The sequence below is a fragment of the Pongo abelii genome, chromosome 13 (assembly GCF_028885655.2).
Source record: "Pongo abelii isolate AG06213 chromosome 13, NHGRI_mPonAbe1-v2.0_pri, whole genome shotgun sequence".
NCBI lineage: Eukaryota > Metazoa > Chordata > Mammalia > Primates > Hominidae > Pongo > Pongo abelii.
In genome coordinates this window covers 111,767,509-111,786,680 of record NC_071998.2, presented here as the reverse complement: position 1 = coordinate 111,786,680, position 19,172 = coordinate 111,767,509, and the positions used below count along the sequence as shown (strand labels likewise).

The following is a 19,172-nucleotide window of genomic DNA, read 5'->3' as shown; positions in this document are numbered from 1 at the left end:
ATGTATTTATTACTGATTCTCTCCATGTATAGTACAATTCAGGGAGGGGAAATGTGCCGGAGAAAAAGTCATAAATATTTATATTTTAATCCAATTTCCTTTCAAAATGTTCCCAATTGTATTGAAAAATTGCATCAAATGCATTTAATTTAACTCTAGGATGTGACAGCCGCCCAGGCAGAACTGGAAAAGGCCTTTGCAGGGGCAGAAATGGAGAAGGCTCTTCGTTTGCGTTTGGAAAGCAGGCTTTCAGAGATGAAGAAGATGCACGAGGGGGACTTGGCGATGGCTCTGGTTCTGGATGAGAAAGACAGGTCTGGCTCTTGTCCCTGTCATACCCTGACATCACATTATCTGGCAGCGTGGGGAAAGAATTGTTCCCTTTTCTTCCCTTTTATCCCTCCCTTCTCCCCATGTTTCCCACAGGACTTGAGTGACTAACGGGAACAAGTCCAACACAGTTAGACAGAAAACTAGGGATAAAATCAGGAGGAAGAGAAAAGGAATAGCATAGTCATATGAGGTCAGAGATTGTCTACCGATAGACATTCATGCTAAAAAGTTCTACTCAGATACTAAAGTTAGCATTTGATTTTGCCCATAAGCTTCCTGGGAGCCAAAGGAAAAAGGGTAGAGACAAGATTCACATTGCAAATGAGGTAAAACAAGCTAGTAACTCAGGAGAAGCCCAGTTTTACTTGGCACTATCAGAGGAAATTTCTCTTGTGGTTCTTCCCAAAGTGAACAGTGAGTGACTGCCCCCACAGGAAATAACAGTGAGTTTCTTGTGACTTATATTCCATCATATCTTTTAATGCAGCCCAAGGCCCAAATGAGTACAGGGCAAGGTGTCAAAAACAAAACAGTGTAGACCAAATACAGAGCTCTTTGATGATCCACGATAAAATGGGTGCCTTCTAGTTTACTGGATAGTTGATATGTCCTTTAGGCAGTCTTTAGTGCCCGTCGTATTTTGCAACCAAACTTTTGGTAAAAACTTGTCAGGAGAAAGTTGATTTTATTCCTTACCATAAACCTTACATTTTGATACTCTTGTCTTATTTGGCAGTCACTAAGTGGAAGGTTAACTAAATATAAGTCCAACTGCTGGCTAACCTGTGACCTATCTGTTGAAGAGCTGAGCTTGTTTGGAGTTTGATAGAAATTGTTCTAAAGCAAATGATCTGTTTCGGAGGATACTGATTGGCTCCTTTTTCTTGGTCATTTGGTGCCTGCCCTCTGCACTGTAGAGCACTACTGTGTTGTTTAGGTGCTTGGCCCAACTGCCCGGTTCCTCAACTGTTGTCTGCTTTTACTTCTGCGTTGGTACCACCTGTGGAGATTGGAGTCTGTTGCTTGGAAAATCAGATGAGCAAATCCTAATCCTTGGGATAGGATTATCTGTAAAAGAGAAGTAAATAGACCCAGAGGGAGAGCCCGTGCCTCCGTGTAAGTGCCCTAGCTTCAGCATTTGGAGGTGCGAGCATTTATTTGGTGCTCTGCAATCTTTTCTTAGCTTTGATCTGGAAAATGAAAGTTTTATGATTCATAATTTCAGGGTGAGTGAGGAAACTGGGTTCCCCATGAACCTCAGTGGAGTGAATATGTATCACCTCAGTTTACCTATTTGAGACCTTGTGTTTTTCTTGACTTCGTGGCTAGGAAGAGAAACTTCCCTGGGATGTGCCCTCCTACTGAGCCTCCCGCCAGAGTACTGACCTTTCCAGGCACCACCCATGGAGCCACTAGACTGTGAGAATTCCACAGAATCATTTCCGTGTTCCCTTGTATCTCTCCCAACCCATCAGCAGTGAAGCCCTTAGAAGGCTTATGGGCTTGTCTTCCTGGAGGAGCTACAGGTCTGGAGCAGTTAAACAGGGAGTAGGGGACCCAGGGAATAGAGTATGTGAGCAGCCACCAAAGAAGAAAAGGCAAGCAGAATTCCTGGCGCCTGTGAAGGGGAAGGAGAGGGTTTGGGATAGGTTTGAAAAGAGGTCCTGGGACAGAGTGAATAGAAAAGGCCCCCTGAGGGTCCTGACAGTTGCTGAGCAGTCAGTTAATTGGTTCTATTGGATCTTTACGCCTTTTATTCAACAAATATTACCTGAGCATCTTCTACTCAGCACAGTGGTGATGAGAATGTAAGAAGGAGTGATACAGCCTGGGTTCCTCTCCCCAGGAATCTCATTGTTTGAGTTGAAGCTTATCATCCAGCAGGGTGGGAGGGGTGGAGGGAGGAGCAGGATGATAAGGGCTAAGTAGGATCAGTGCTGGGTTAACGTATTTATCTAATTCAGTTTAGAGGGATTAGGAAAAGCTTCTTGGGAGAAGTACTAGGAAGAGGAAGAATTACTTGGACAGAGAAAGGGAAGTAAAGGAACAGTGCGAGTGAAAGTCCAGAGAGAAGAAGGAACATGGCAGGATGCAGGTACAGGCGGGTGCATAGCCTGGCCTGAGTGCTGTGTTCTGGAAAGGAGTGGGGAAGAGGTGAGGAGAGGGAAGCTGGGGAGGTGACATGGACCTTATTGAAGAATTTGAGTTTTATCCTAAAGGCATGCAAGAAGCCACTGAAGAGTTAAAGCTGGGGCTTCAGGGAATGACAAGATCAGATTTAAATTTAGAAAGGTCTTTCTGCCTGCCCTTGGGGAATGGATTGGCACTGGGGCTGGGTAGAAGACTGGTTCTCAGGCTGATGCAGAAATCCAGGAAAGAGCTGATGGTGACCAAGGTGGAGGTGACAGAGCTGGGAATGGGGGAGAACAGGCTAGAAGGTAGAGTAGACATGATGGGCTTGAAGGGCTTGGTGACTGACTGTATCTGGGGGATGAGGGGAAAAGCTACAGTGACACACCCTTGCCCAGGTGTTTTTTTTTAGATGGAGTCTTAACTCTGTCCTCCAGGCTGGAGTGCAGTGGCGTGATCTCGGCTCACTGCAACCTCTGCTTCCCAGGTTCAGGTGATTCTCTTACCTCAGCCTCCCGAGCAGCTGGGATTACAGTTGCCCACCACAAAGCCTGGCTAATTTTTGTATTTTTAGTGGAGACAGGGTTTCACCATGTTGGCCAGTCTGGTCTTGAACTCCTGACCTCAGGTGATTTGCCGGCCTCTCAAAGTGCTGGGATTACAGACATGAGCCACTGTGCCTGGCCCTTGCCCGGGTTTTGAGCATGAGCAGCTGTGGGGTGGTGCAATTTATTGAATTTTGTGAGGGGAAAAGGAAAAAGAGGAAATGTTTTTGGGTGGAGGGAGAGGGAAGATGATACCTTCAGTTGGCACATGTTGGGTTTGAGGGCCTGTGAGCCTCAGTGAGTAGAGTCTAGGATGTGGTTGGGTGTATGGATTAAAGCTTGAATTAAAGGAAGTATAGATTCATTCCTTAATCAACTACTGAGTGTGGCCTTGGGAATGCGTGCTGGGAATGCAGGGCTGAACGTTGTCCTGCTTATATGGTGCTCTCAGTGTGGGAGGGGATAGATGTTAAAAAAATATATGTCATGATTGATGCTGTGATAGAGGTGAGCCCAGGGTTCCGTGCTGTGACAAAAGCAAGGTGTGATCAGCTCTGCCTGGGCGTGGAATGGGGAGGGCTTGTCAGACAAGGAGTCCTGCGAGTTGGGTGAGGACACTTTGCCAAGCAGAGAGAACAGCACATAAAGGTACAGAGCCTGGCACATTTTAAGGTGATCCTAGAGGAGAGTGATCCTGTTAGCATGTGCCACAGAAGCTTGATTGCTCATCTTTTTTTGGAAGGGGGATTTTGGGAAGGGTTAATGTGTATCAAGTACTTACTGTGTTCTAGGTGGTAGAGTCTCCATGGATGTCGGATCAGAGCTTTGCTAAAAGGCTGCATCTTCTTGGGATTTCCCATAGGTCTGACTGGAGAGGCACCAAAACCCAACGTGTCAGTCCTATGAATGCAGCTGTGTCTCAGGGATAGCTGAGTCCCAGGCGCACTCCCAGAGACCCGTGCAGCAGTCAGATGCCAGCTCTGGATTTTTGCTCAGGGTGTGGCCCTCTTTGTGGTGAAACTCTCCTGGATGTGTAGGATCAGCGTGTTCCCTCCCTGAAGGCAGGCCTGACTAGGAAGCTAAGTCAAGGTCAGATGGTTAGCAGAGAACTGGAGCCAGAGTCCTTGGTTTTGCCCTGGTGAGATGGATCCAGATCTGCGACACAGATTGACTCACTGTTGGGCAGGGCAAGGTATTGAATCTTTAGGGCCCAGGGACCCCTCACGTGGATGGACTCTGCCAATATCTTTCTGGACTCCCACCACCCTTTTTAAAGGTGCATGCTTTAGCTACTTTATTGCCTTCAATCTGGCCTTTGAGCTGCTCTGTGTCTTTAAGGCAGTTAATACTGGGAAGCCCTGCAGATCAAATATGCCAACAGATATGATCTGTTTGGATTACAGTATTTTTTAAAGTGTGAATTAGTTGCCAATATGTAAAAAATTGAATTTCATGCAGAAGTCTGGATTTCCACCTTCTCTTTAAAACCTAGGAGATTGGCAGCCCTGGGTATCATCTTGCTGGATTGAGGCTACCCCTCCCCTTAGATGGGCTTGGTGCTCCAGCTTGGCCACAGGAGTCCCCACCAGGCCTGCCTACTTTTTCTGTTCTCTATCTAGAACTTGCTTTAAGGTAACTAAAAAAAAAAAAATCAGTTTTATTGGTGTATAAATTACATACAACACAGTGCTTCAATTTTAAGTGTATATAGTTCGGTGACTACCTCTCCCATTGATTATGTGACGATTTCAAAGTTGAACCCCTAGAGGGCAATCTTACACCTCTTTTCAGGTTTTCTGGGGCATTGCACTGGTTCTGCCTGGCACCGTGTCTCCTAGTGCATTGCTAGGTGCTTTAGTTACCTTTGTCTCCCTCTTTACCTTCATCCCGGGAAGCTGTGCTTCACTAGGGCAGCTCTGTCTGCAAAATCTTTGTTCTTTCTACCAAACTAAGTTGCTTTCTAGGTTTAGCTACAGAAAGGCTATTCTGAGGGTCTTCTGACAAAATGCTAATTGTTGCATGTTTAAAAAAAAAGTAATAATTATAACAACTGTCATTTGTTGAGTTCCACCATATTCCAGGAGTGGTGCAAGATTGTTTTAAACAGCTTGTCTCTGGTCCACAATCACAAGTCACCCCTATTTTGTAGCTGAGGAGGCACAGGCTCAGAGAGATGGAATTACTTGCCATGGCCAGTTGATATGGGATAATTTGGTAATTATATTGTGTTATTTGATAACACAGCCCAGAGGGGGATGTGTTCAGCTGTTCCTGAGGGGGCCACTAGGGGTGCAGGTAACAAAGCTTCCTGGAGGGGAGGTGATGCTTAATTAGCTTTGGCAGGATGAATGGGTGTTTGTCAGGTAGAGGTAGGGGTGAGGTGGAGGTAGGATGGGGAAGGGCATTTTAGGTAGAAGGAATAGCATGAGCAAAGGCGTAGAGGCATGAAACAGTTTGGCTTCGGGAGAGAACTGGAAGTGAGGCTACTGAGTGGAGACGGAGAGGGCGATGGTTTCCTGTGAGAGATGAGACTGAAGCTGTCGGCAGGGCCCTCTGATCTGGTAGGCCCTAAGACCTAGGACCTGGAATGCCTGGGAAGGAGTTTCACCTTTTAAAATTTTTTTATTTTTTCCTTTTTTTTTTTTAAATTATACTTTAAGTTTTAGGGTACATGTGCACAACGTGCAGGTTTGTTACATATGTATACATGTGCCATGTTGGTGTGCTGCACCCATTAACTTGTCATTTAACATTAGGTATATCTCCTAATGCTGTCCCTCCCTCCTCCCCCCACCGGACAACAGTCTCTGGTGTGTGATGTTCCCCTTCCTGTGTCCATGTGTTCTCATTGTTCAATTCCCACCTATGAGTGAGAACATGCGGCGTTTGGTTTTCTGTTCTTCCGATAGTTTGCTGAGAATGATGGTTTCTAGCTTCATCCATGTCCCTACAAAGGACCTGAACTCATCATTTTTTATGGCTGCATAGTATTCCATGGTGTATATGTGCCACATTTTCTTAATCCAGTCTATCATTGTTGGACATTTGGGTTGGTTTTATCTCGAAAGTCAGTGTTTTTAAACTTTGCCCTGAGAAGCCTTGGCAAGACATGCCATTTTTTCCACACTCAACTGGAACAGTTCTGCTTCATTGGTTTTGTTTGCTTAGGTTTCAGTGACATTTCTTTTGGAGAGAGGATTTCTTGGCCAAAAAAATTAGTAGTCCACTGCTGTTGGTGGGGGCCGTTGAAGGTATTTGAACAGGAGCACAGCTTGGCTAGAGTCCAGAAGCTCAGAGTTGAATTGACTGGAGCCAGACTGGAGGCAGGCAGGGGACCAGTTAATGTCACACGAATTCTGGCACTTAATCTCCTACCTGCAAAATGTGATTCTGTTTGTGTTCAGCCATTGCATATGTCTACTTTGAAGATATCTGGCCCCATTTCCTTCCTCCTCCAGCTCCACTGAGCTAAGAGAACAGCTTAGAATTAATATTTAAATTTTGTTCTCTTTTAGACTGATTGAGGAGTTGAAGCTGTCTTTGAAGAGCAAAGAAGCTTTAATTCAGTGCCTTAAAGAGGAGAAATCTCAGATGGCATCTCCTGATGAGAATGTGTCATCTGGAGAGCTCCGAGGACTTTGTGCTGCTCCAAGGGAAGAAAAGGAGAGAGAAACTGAGGTGAGGTGACAGGACATGAAGAGGGGACTTTAATTAGCCAACCAGACTCCTCTGTGGGAGATGGAATGCGCATTCAGTACTCATGGTTCACACACAGCCTGCTTCTAAATATGAGTCCCCTGTCAGCTGAGGAGTGAGCAGAAACTGCCTTTGTCAGGGGCCCTGACGTTCTTTTTCCTTCTCAGCCTCCTGTTCCTATAAAGAGGTACTTAAAGAAAACCAGTTCCTACCTGCTTACCTCTGTTTTACCATGTGTTGATTTGTTGTTACCCTGGGGACTTTATTTTCATCCTTTGGGTTTTCTTAGGATACAGTTGTGGTGCATTGTTTTCCATCTTGCCTTTAGAAGTAGGTGTGAGGCCAACTTTGGTCTGCAACTTGAGAGGTAGGGTGGGAAGAGGACTAACTCGTATCGGGCTTGGCAGTACGGGAGGGGTTCAGTATACCACCTCGTTCAATCCTCCCAGCCACCTGGCAAAGTAGAGCTCATGGTCTCCTTGTCAAGTTTAGAAACAGGCTCAGGCTCAGAGGAATTGTTACATTTTTCCAGGTTCCAAGAGATAAGTTACTAGTAGCTGACCCCAAAGCCTCCCTGGACTCCTGCCCCCGCCCTAGGCGGCCTCCCCAGCAAGCTCTTTTGAAGAGGTTGGGCAGGCCAGGAAAGTGCAGGTAGGTCTTAGTCCAAGCCTTCCATTCTTGTTGGAGTAGCTGCTGCATGTGGTGTGTTAACATTGGGGATGTTCTGGTTGTTCACAGAAAGTCTTGGTTTCCTCATGGAGCAGGGCCTGTGCTCCTACCACAGCAGTGAATGCTGTAGCCTTGCCAGTTCGTTTTCATCTGTAATCCACAGTTGTCTCCTGTCCCTCCTCTTAACTCTTTCTCACTTCTGCGGCACGGCCCTCTAGTAGGCCTTCATCTTGTTAAGCAGCACTGTGGTTTACTTTCTGTGGGGCTGGTGATCAACCAGGGTAGGTTGTTGTCTTCACATTTTTCTTCATTCAAATCAGGCGAGGCTTTGGGTGGGGCGGAGAGAGGGAGGGGACGCTTGTTGTAATGAGTTCCACAGTAGTGGGGGAAAGTGAGTAAGTGACAAGGACGTGCTCATTCTAATTGTTCTGGAGAAGCTGTTGGATTGCACGTCCCTTCTTGACACCAATTAATGCCTTTTCTTAGGCTGCACAAATGGAGCATGAGAAGGAGAGAAACAACTTTGAAGAGAGGATCCAGGTATGTTGATACAATTTTAAAAAATGTATTGAAGATTTAGCCTATTCTTGCCTCTTGTTTTATTCTGAGTGCAACAGATAATTCTGTGTCACAGTAGCTGTCATTCATTGAATGCTACTGTATGCCAGTCAAGCATAAGGTACTCTAGAAAGGGTTTCTTAATCTTTGCAATAACTCTGTGAAGTAGGCATTCCCATTTTACAGATGTACCTGAGGCCCAGAGAGGTGAGGTCACTTGCCTAAGAGCACATAGCTAGGAAGAGGTAGAACAAAGACTTGGACCTGCCCATGTGCCGTGGTTCCTCTGTCACAGCAGGAGGCATTTGTGTAGTGCCTGCCAGCTTAGAAAGTGCTTTCATATCCATTATCCTGTTTGATCCTCACAACAGCCCGGAAGAGAGGCGGTGGTGATTATCTTTAGAAATGAACTCAGACTATAAATGTGTAGTTCAGTCTCCATCAAAAGGAATGAAATTAATGATCTGTTATTTCTCCCAAATAACCTGGTATGGTTTCAAAGACTCTGAGTGACTGTATTCAAATTCCAGAAGGCACTGGAATCCTTCCCATAGGAATAGCTGTCATCGTCTTAACTGATTTGATCCCCTTCCCTTCACCCAGCCCTGTTGCCGGGAGCGGTAACACAGTAACTTGGAGCTGATGCCACTATGTTCAGCTCCACTTGGAAACATTAATCACAGGTTGACAGGAATAAGATAGAATAACTGCATTTGAGTGTGCTCTTAAAGATATATTTACAGTGCATTTTGGTTGGAACGCATCAACTTAGTGAATCTTTTTCTAATCTAATTTAGGCACTTGAGGAGGACCTGAGAGAGAAGGAAAGAGAAATTGCTACAGAGAAGAAAAATAGTTTAAAGAGGGATAAAGCCATTCAGGGTTTAACCATGGCATTAAAATCAAAGGAAAAAAAGGTATGTCTGATACACTTGAAGTAAGATTTTTCTTTATTAGCTTCTATGACTGGCCTGTCCTACCCTGAATTTTTAGCTTTAGATAAAAAGCTTATAAGAGAGCTGAGGTAGTATAGAAAGTGGGGGAAATGATCCTCTAGTCAACCGGAAATTCTTTTGGAGTGTCTAATCCAGTGCTGTCCAATAGAAATATCATATGAGTTACATATGTGATTTAGAACTTTCTAGTGGCCACATTAAAAGAAGTAAAAAGAAACAAGTGAAATTAATTTTAATTATATATATCCCCCCAAACATAATCATTTCATCATATAATCAGTAAAAGTAATGAGATAGTCAACAGTTTTTTTTTTCAGAACTAAGTGTTTGAAGTTCAGATGTGTTTACAGCACACCTCAATTCAGTCTAACCACATTTCACATGCCAAGAGCCACATGTGGGTAGTGACTGCCGCATTGGACAATGCAGGTCTAATCTTTTGAAGGATAACAGAAAATTGAGATAAAGGAGTTTTGGGAAGCAAGGCCATGACTGTGAGCCAGTTAAAGAGCTACCTGAGTGTTGCCTTTGTAATCCAAGGTGGTAGCTGATTGTTGCCTTTGTGATCTAAGATGGTAGCTGATGGTTCTGTGCTGTTTTCTTGTCCTTACTATGGCAATCTATTGTGTTCTAGAAGCTATGCAAGGAACAGACAGACAGAAGAAAACCGAGCTCTGCTTGCAAGTCTATTGGGGAAGAAAGAGTGTTGAGGGTGGTGATTGAGGGAAGTATAGGGAGCTGGGGAGGCAGAGGGAAGGGGACCTGATCCAGATTAGGTGTGGATGTTGCGTGTGGGGAGCAGTGCTTAGAGGAGAAGGTGCCTGAGCTGCATCTTAAAGGATAAGTAGGAGTTAGTTGGGAAGGAAGGCAGGGACGGGGATGCCATTTTGGACAAAGGGAGAACATTGGTCAAGGCGTTTAGTTAGGAGAGACCCTATATGCACCACAGACAGTTTGGAGTTGTCAGAGCACAAAGTGTAAAACTTAAAGGAGGTGAGAGAAGAAGGTGAAGCTTCTTCAAGTGGCCAGCCGGTGGGGGTTGGGGAGACTAATCATATTAAGCTGCTTAAGTGGCACTTAAGGACACTGAAAACTCTTAAGCATATTTTCATTTTGGAGAGGTCTCTGGCTCTATCTAGAGAGTGAATTGCAGGAGGGAGAGAATGGAGGCTGGGAGACCAGTAGCCTCGGTGAGAGCCAAGAAAGGGTGAATTAGAGCAGTGGGCACAGCAAGTAGGAATGGAGGTGGAGGGTCTTATTTAAGAAATAAGATTCAAAGTAATTAGAAATAAGGTTGGGAAAATTTGAGGATTAGATGTAGGACTTCAGAGAAGCATAGTGAAGGAAGACTTCTAGGTGTCTGGCTTGCATGACTAGAGGTGTGGTGGTGCCACTGACTCAGTTCAAAGCGTTGATAATGGAGGTTGATGGCAAGATCTGGGACAGTGGTAGATGTGATGAATCTGTTTAGAAAGTGGTGACTTTCAGGAGCCCGTGGACCATCCAGATGAGATGTCCAGGAGGCAGATAATGTGCGTGCCTAAAGTTTGGAGAGAGCTCAATCCTGAAGAGGTCAATCTAGGAATCCCTGTTTACAGGTGTGAGTTAAGATTCTGAGAGTTGACCTACTTATCTAAGGAGAATATAGAGTGGGAAAGAAGAAGGTTGATGATGGTACTGCAGAGGACATCAGAATTTCAGGGATACGGAGAGGAATGCACAAAGGAGACAGAAGGAATGGTTGCAGAAGTAGGACACTAACCAGGAAACTGGGGGTGTTGCTAAGGAGTTTGAATGATCACCAGTGTCAGATGCAGCAGAGATTTGTCTCCTAGTGATAGTAGTCACGGTGGGCATGGTGGCTTACGCCTTTTATCCCAACACTTTGGGAGGCTGAGGTTGGAGGATCGCTTGAGGCCAGCAATTTGAGACCAGCCTGGGCAACAAGGTGAGACTGTGTCTCTAATAAAAATACAAAAAAGTAGCTGGGTATGGTGGCGTGCGCCTGTGGTCCCAGCTACTTGGGAGGCTGAGGTGGGAGGCTTGCTTGATCGTGGGAAGTTGAGGCTGCAGTGAGCTGTCGTCAGCAACTGCACTGTAGCCTGGGTGACAGAGCAAGACCCCATCTCAAAGAAAAAAAAAGTCAACATTGTATCATGTGTGGGGAGTTCTAGGCCTAACTGAGATCGGAGCCCTTCAGTGTGTGAGGACACTGGTGTCAGAGCTGCTCTGGGTGCTGGCAAAGTCCAGGGTGTGGCCACGGTGGTTCATGGCCAACTCCGGGGTATAGGAGAAAGTCACTGGAGGCTGAGGAATTTGGGTAATACCCAGCCTAGGTGTTGGGTAGGTCATCTATAATTGTAACAGTATGACCAAGGCATTGTTTTAGCACTGATGCACATTACCTCATTTAACCTTAACAACACAATAGCTGGGTGAGTGGTGGTATCCTCATTTTACAGTTGAGGAAATGGAGTCTCAAAGATATTAAGTACCTTGCCTGAAGTTATCCAGCTAGTAAACGGCTAAACTGGAAATCCCACTCGAATCTCTTCTGACTACAAAGCCCTTGATTATAAGCACGACACAATTGAGCCCACAATTGTGGGCTGTGCAGAGAGGAGAGCCCAGTTACATACTTGGCTGGTATTTGTTATTTTTCCCCAGGTTGAAGAACTTAACTCTGAAATTGAAAAGCTCAGTGCTGCCTTTGCTAAAGCCAGAGAGGCCCTGCAGAAAGCACAGACCCAGGAATTTCAGGTAAGTCTTCACTTGGCTTGAGTGGCTGTCTCTTTGATCCTGACCCCTGGTGAGGTGAGGACTTTGCAGCTGAAAGAACTTGGGTGATTTTAATAAGGAAAACTGTGGGTGGTCTTCAGTGATAGAATTTGCTCAGTCTAATTAAAGGGAAATTCTCTACCAGATTTGGGAGCTTTTCCAGCCCCCTCCTCAATATGATAATGATAAATACCTCCACAGTTAGGAGTGCCGAGTGTGCTCTGTGCTAAGTAATAATGCAAGATATGTGGATTATCTCATTTAATCTTCACCAGCCTGTGGGAAAGGTAGTCATCATCCCTCTTGTGTTTGTAAATTTTTTTTTTTTTTTTTAAGACGGAGTCCCCCTCTGTCGCTGAGGCTTGAGTGCAGTGACACAATCTCTGCTCACTGCAACCTCCGCCTCCTGGGTTCAGGCAATTTTCCTGCATCAGCATCCTGAGTAGCTGGCATTACAGCCCACCACCACGCCTGGCTAATTTTTGTATTTTTACTCGAGCCGGGGATTCACCATGTTGGCCAGGCTGGTCTCGAACTCCTAACCTCAAGTGATTCACCTGCCTTGGCCTTCCAAAGTGCTGGAATTACAGGAGTTAACCACTGCGCCCGGCCGTATTTGTGAGGTTTTGAGGCTCAGGAGGGTGTGTAACTTATTCACTGTCACACAGTTAGCAAGTGGCAGAGCCAAAATTTTAGTGTGGTAATTGCTAATAATAGCAAGAGACATTTATTGAACACATACTATGTGCCAAGGCCTGCTAAGTGCTCCCCATAGATTATCTCAGTTAACTGCACAGCAGCTCTATGAAGTAAGTACTATTAATATCCTTTTTTTTTTAAACTGCTGAGGAAATCCAAGTTAAGTTTCTAGAGGAAATCCAAGTTAACTTTCTAGTAACTTGCTCAGGGTCCCAAAACTGGTAAGTAATAGAGCTAAGATTTGACTCCAGAGCCAATCTGACTACAAAGACTGTGCTTTTACTGTCATCCCATATCTCCCTTACCTGGCTGCTTTGGTCCCAGCTGCTCCTTTCCAGGTTTCTTTTCCAGACCTTGATGTTTTTGACCTGCCTTTTCCCTCCTCCCTCTACTCCCCAATGTTGTACTACAAGGACTCCTGCTGGTCAGCCCCTCTTTCTTCCTCATTTTAATTTCGTGTTTTAAATTATTTTAACATGTTTCTCCTCATGTTTCTAGTTTTCCTATACAGCTTATACCTATCACTAAATAACTTAATAAATCAATAAAGTTTCATCATCAAAGTAAGTCCGTACTGCCTAAAGCCTCCTCCTCCCACCCCTTGCACTGATGTTGCTTTTGGTTGTAACATAGAAGTTAGAAGTTAAATCTGATTTAAGACTGTTTGATTCCTAAGATTCATATCCCATGCCTTATCTTTTGCAGAGCTTTAGTTCACAATAAGAATAATTGAAGTAATTTGGTTTAAATCATGGTACGTTAGGAACATAGACAAATCTTTGCTTTTGGAATCTCAGACTTGCCTTCTCTCACCGTTTTGACAGTGGTTGATGAAATGGAGCTAAGATTACACTTTAGACTGTTTCTCTTTTTCCTTGCCTGGAAAATAACAAGCTTCAGAAGCTGAATTCTTAGGAAAATTGTGTTTTCCATTGCTTGGGAAAAAATCTGTTGGCTGCTGATAGCCAGAGAGACCGGTATAAACATTGTGATATTTTACTTGTTATGATGGGCCTTAAAGGAAAGAAAGGAATCTTATACATTTAAATGTTACCCAGATTTATTACATACATTTAACTTAATAACCCCAGTCTTAGTCAAAAGACTTTAAGAATGAGTTTTGAGGTCTTACAATGTACAGTGTTGGTCAAGTTCTTATCGTGCAGCACACAGAGATCAGGAACTGTAGTAACTCTTCAGGTCATACGTGTCAGGTTGGCTTTTCAGAGGACCCTCATTTAATCCTTGCCCAACGAGGTAGCAGATTTACAAACCAGCGAGTTTTTGCAGGTCTTGAACTCAAGTCTGTCTTCAAAGCCTATGCTCTTTCCACTCCTCTGATTGTGTGTGAGTAAATGCACACAATACACCTATATTGGCTATCTCATTGTGAGGTCTACATAGTTTGAATGGTGCACAGATACTTGTAAATGCATTTTTTCCCCATGTATTGGGGTCTTTTTGCCAATTGCAGCATGAGTTAAATAGCCAGCGTTCACAGGGTTGGCATCAAGCCTGACACTGAAGCAACAGCAGGTGATATTTAAACTCTTGAAGTGATTGCCAAAGTTCAGAAGCACAGAGGTGTGAATTCTAATCACTGGTTTCACTGTGAAGGTGATAGTGTGGGCTGGCTGCTGCTACCTCCATACTCATTTTAAAAAAAACTTTCAAATTGGAAATGGCATCCTCCCAGCTATTAAAGTAAAAATGCACATTGTAGGAAATTTATAAAGTACTTAAAGTAGTAGTGAGAGGTTGATAGAAATCATCAGTAAACTCACCTCTTGCTTGACTCTGTGCCTTGACTGTAATGCAATGCATATTTATGCATATATACATATATACTTTAAAAAATTAAATAGGATCATAATATGTATTTTGTTCCATGACCATTTTTTAAAATTTAACATTCTTGCCATGGCAGTATATATAGACCTACCAAGTCTTTTATTTTTTAATTTTTATTTTGAGATAATTGTGGATTTTCATATACATTCTTTATACTCTTTACCCAGTTCTCCCAAAGGTAACATCTTGCATAATTGTGATGTAATATCACTGCCAGGACATTGACATTAGTGCAGTCCTTTGACCTTATTCAGATTTTTAGCAGTTGACATGCATTCATTTGTTTATGTATGGGGGTGTGTGCATATTTAGCTCTGTGCTACTCAATCTTTTTAAACAACTGAGTATAGTCCATTATATGGAGGTAACATATTATTTTTACTGGGAAGAACATGGAGTGGGACATGGATTTGAATCTTGACTCTGCTCTTGCTAACTGTATTAGTACATTCTCATGCTGCTAATAAAGACATACCCGAGACTGGGAATTTACAAAGAAAAAGAGGTTTAGGCCGGGCGCGGTGGCTCATGCCTGTAATCCCAGCACTTTGGGAGGCTGAGGCGGTTGGATCACGAGGTCAGGAGATCGAGACCATCCTGGCTAACATGGTGAAACCCCATCTTTACTAAAAATACAAAAAATTATTCGGGTGTGGTGGTGGGCGCCTCTAGTCCCAGCTACTTGGGAGGCTGAGGCAGGAGAATGGCGTGAACCCGGGAGGCGGAGCTTGCAGTGAGCTGAGATCGTACCACTGTACTCCAGCCTGGGCGACAGAGTGAGACTGTCTCAAAAAAAGAAAAAGAGGTTTAATGGACTCACAGTTCTTTACGGCTGGGGAGGCCTCACAATCATGGCAGAAGGCGAAGGAGGAGCAAAGACACATGTTACATGACACAGGCAAGAGAGCATGTGCAGGGGAACTGCCCTTTATAAAACCATCAGAACTTGTGAGACTTATTCACTGTCATGAGAACAGCATGGGAAAAACCTGCCCCCATGATTCATTTACCTCCCACCAGGGCCCTCCCATGACGTGGGGATTTTGGGCACTACGATGAGATTGGGGTGGGGACACAGCCAAACCATGTCACTAACTGTAACCTTGGGCAAGATATTTGAGCTCTTCCAGCCTGTTTGTGCATTGCAAAATCTAGATAATCACCCAAGGTTTAAATAAGAAAGTGTACCTGGGCACAGTAAGTGTTGTTAGCTCACCCTTAAATTAGGTGGTATTTGGACAAAAATAGAGTACTTTGGTCTGTTTTTCAAATTCTTGGTTAATAGTGTTATTATATATAGCTTTTGGTTTGTGGAACCTCTATTATTTTTTGATTGGGAATGAAAGATAATGGAGTAGGTAAAGAAAAGTAGAGCTAGATTTATTTATGTTGTACCCACTGAAATGGCACTTTATGTATCATATGATATATATGAGATATATCTCATGATACACTTTGTGTATCATATGATGTATATGTATGTGATATATCTCATGATATATCTCATGATATATATGAGATACATCTCATGATATATCTCATATGATATATATGAGATACATCTCATGATATGTATCTCATGATATATATGAGATACATCTCATGATATGTATCTCATGATATATATGAGATACATCTCATGATATATCTCATATGATATATATGAGATACATCTCATGATATATCTCATATGATATATCATGAGATACATCTCATGATATATCTCATATGATATATATGAGATACATCTCATGATATATCTCATATGATATATATGAGATACATCTCATGATATATCTCATATGATATATATGAGATACATCTCATGATATATCTCATATGATATATATCAGATACAGCTCATGATATATCTCATATGATATATATCAGATACAGCTCATGATATATCTCATATGATATATATCAGATACAGCTCATGATATATCTCATATGATATATATCAGATACAGCTCATGATATATCTCATATGATATATATCAGATACAGCTCATGATATATCTCATATGATATATATCAGATACAGCTCATGATATATCTCATATGATATATATCAGATACAGCTCATGATATATCTCATATGATATATATCAGATACAGCTCATGATATATCTCATATGATATATATCAGATACAGCTCATGATATATCTCATATGATATATATCAGATACAGCTCATGATATATCTCATATGATATATCAGATACAGCTCATATGAGATATATGATATATCAGATACAGCTCATATGAGATATATATGAGATACAGCTCATATGAGATATATGATATATGAGATACAGCTCATATGAGATATATGATATATGAGATACAGCTCATATGAGATATCTCATGAGATATATCATATATGAGATATATCTCATGAGATATATCATATATGAGATATATCTCATGAGATATATCATATATGAGATATATCTCATGAGATATCTCATGAGATATGTCACATACATATATGATATATCTCATGATAAATATGAGATATATCACATGATACATATATGATATATCATGATGTATGAGATGTATCATGTGATATATCTCATATGATATGTGATATATGAGATATATATATATATATATTTTTTTTTTTTGAGACAGAGTCTTGCTCTGTCACCCAGACTGGAGTGCAGTGGCGCAATCTTGGCTTACTGCAACCTCTGCCTCCTGGGTTCAGGCAGTTCTCCTGTCTCAGGCTCCTGGGTAGCTGGGACTACAGGCACGTGGCACCATGCCCGGATAATTTTTGTATTTTTGGTAGAGATGGGGGTTTCACTATATTGGTCAGCCTGGTCTCGAACTCCTGACTTCAGGTGATCCACCCACTTCAGCCTCCCAAAGTGCTGGGATTACAGGCATGAGCCACCGCGCCCAGCCTGAGTATCATATTTAATCTTCACAACGACCATATGAAAATAGAGACCATTTCTCCCAAAGTGTTGGGATTACAGGCAGTGAGCCACTGTGGCTGACCAAGGATGTGTTTCTTGATATGAGTGTATTCAGTTTGTGAACATTTGTCGAGCTATACACTGATGATTTGTGTACCTTTCTGTATATATGCTATATTTAGTAGAATGCTGGTAAACCAGCTTTCAGAAAAAAAAGAAGGAAAAAATAATAATTAAAAAAATAGAGGCTGTTACTTCCCATTTCACAGATGTGTATATATTTGATAATCATATGTATTTTCTTTAGTTAACTGTGTATTAATGAAATACCACATATTCTTGACTTATTTTGCCCATGGACTTTGCTGAAATTACAGTCTCTCAGGCTGGCCATTGAACTAGCACGCTGACCACCTTTTTTTTTTCTCCAAATGAATCTGGGTTTGAGCCATTCTGATGTGGATGAACATTGTAAGTGCTTAGATATATCTCTGCTTTTTGTCAACCTAAATAACAGAGAGAATCTCTCAAAAAGAAAATGATATTTATTCAGGAATAGGACATGGCAGTGGGAATACATGTGCCATAGCTATGTGCATATTCAGGGAGGTTAAGGAAGACAAAGATTTTTAAAGAAAAATGAGAATTACATAACCGTATTGAGGTACTTGTCCTTGGCTGCAAGGATCAATAACAAGGATGACACCAGTCCTAGGTTGGATGGGCAGTTGCTGGGCAGATGTCCTTGCAGAAGTACTTTTTGTGTAGGATTGCAGTGGCCTTTGTGCAAGGTTGTGGTTTTTACAGAGTCTTTTGTGATAGTTTTTGTTCTGAGGCATTTATGCCTGAGTAATCTGTCTTCATATACCCGAATCTATTTGTCAAGGTTGTTTTTTTTTGGTTTTATTTTTATTTTTTTAAACACAAATGACTCCATTCTGATTCTGACAACTTTCACGTTTTCAAATGAAGGTCTTCATTTTCTACCATTTAAAAATGACTTAAATTGTTTTTTAAACCATTTTTAAAGTAACATCCTCACTTACCTTAGAACATTTGAAAATACAGAGTTATGACGAAAAAAAGTAACTATAGTCCCACCCAACTAAAGACAGTTACTGTGAAAATTTGTGCTTTTCTTTCTTTTCTCTTTTTTTTTTTGAGACGGAGTCTCGCTCTGTCACCCAGGCTGGAGTGCAGTGGTATGATCTCGGCTCACTGCAACCTCTGCCTCCGGGTTCATGCAGTTCTCTGCCTCAGCCTTCCTGAGTAGCTGTGACTACAGGCACCCACTAACACGCCTGGCTAATTTTTGTATTTTTAGTAGAGACGGGGTTTCACCATGTTGGCCAGGCTAGTCTTGAACTCCTGACCTCATGATCCATCCGCCTCAGCCTCCTAAAGTGCTGGGATTACAGGTGTGAGCCACTGTGCCCAGCTGAGAATTTGTGCTTTTTTCCTGGTCCTTTAAGAAAATACTTCTTTCATACAACCATCCACATCATAAGAAACATTATCTTATGTTATTCCAAAATCTTCCTATTATTTTTGCTTTGGTTTCTGAATGTTGTCTATGTTAATCTTTTTCTTTTCTTTTTTTCCCCCACGGCGGAAAAGAGCCCAGGTTTCTTGGTTTGTTTCATGAGGTATGAAAATTAGCTCATCTTGCTTCTCTGCCTTCCCTTCTAGGGGACTGAAGACTATGAGGCTGCTCTATCAGGAAAGGAAGCCCTTTCGGCTGCGCTGCGCTCACAAAACCTCACCAAGAGTACAGAGAACCACAGACTGCGTAGAAGCATTAAGAAGATCACCCAGGAGCTGAGTGACTTGCAGCAGGAGAGGGAGAGACTGGAGAAGGACCTGGAGGAAGCCCATCGAGAGAAGAGCAAAGGAGACTGCACCATCCGTGTGAGTACCGCCCTGCCCTTCTGACACAGTGGACAGTGCTTTTGGGGCTATGTGGCTGTGTCTGGTTGTAGAGTGATATTCAATACAGAAGACTTAAGAAAATATTTCACTTATTATCTCAG

At 42.7% G+C, this 19,172-nt stretch overlaps 1 protein-coding gene across 5 annotated transcripts in view; it reads left to right on the top strand.

Moving 5' to 3' along the window:
• CDK5RAP2 (CDK5 regulatory subunit associated protein 2) overlaps positions 1-19,172 on the top strand; it is a 184,289-nt gene that overhangs the window by 39,567 nt on the left and 125,550 nt on the right. For all 5 annotated transcript variants that reach the window (XM_009244813.4, XM_054520540.2, XM_002820156.6 and 2 more), the window contains 6 exons: positions 160-314; positions 6,524-6,686; positions 7,860-7,913; positions 8,729-8,848; positions 11,555-11,647; positions 18,832-19,050. In XM_009244813.4, coding sequence (XP_009243088.4) covers positions 160-314; positions 6,524-6,686; positions 7,860-7,913; positions 8,729-8,848; positions 11,555-11,647; positions 18,832-19,050 — 804 coding nt within the window. The remainder of the gene's footprint in view (positions 1-159; positions 315-6,523; positions 6,687-7,859; positions 7,914-8,728; positions 8,849-11,554; positions 11,648-18,831; positions 19,051-19,172) is intronic.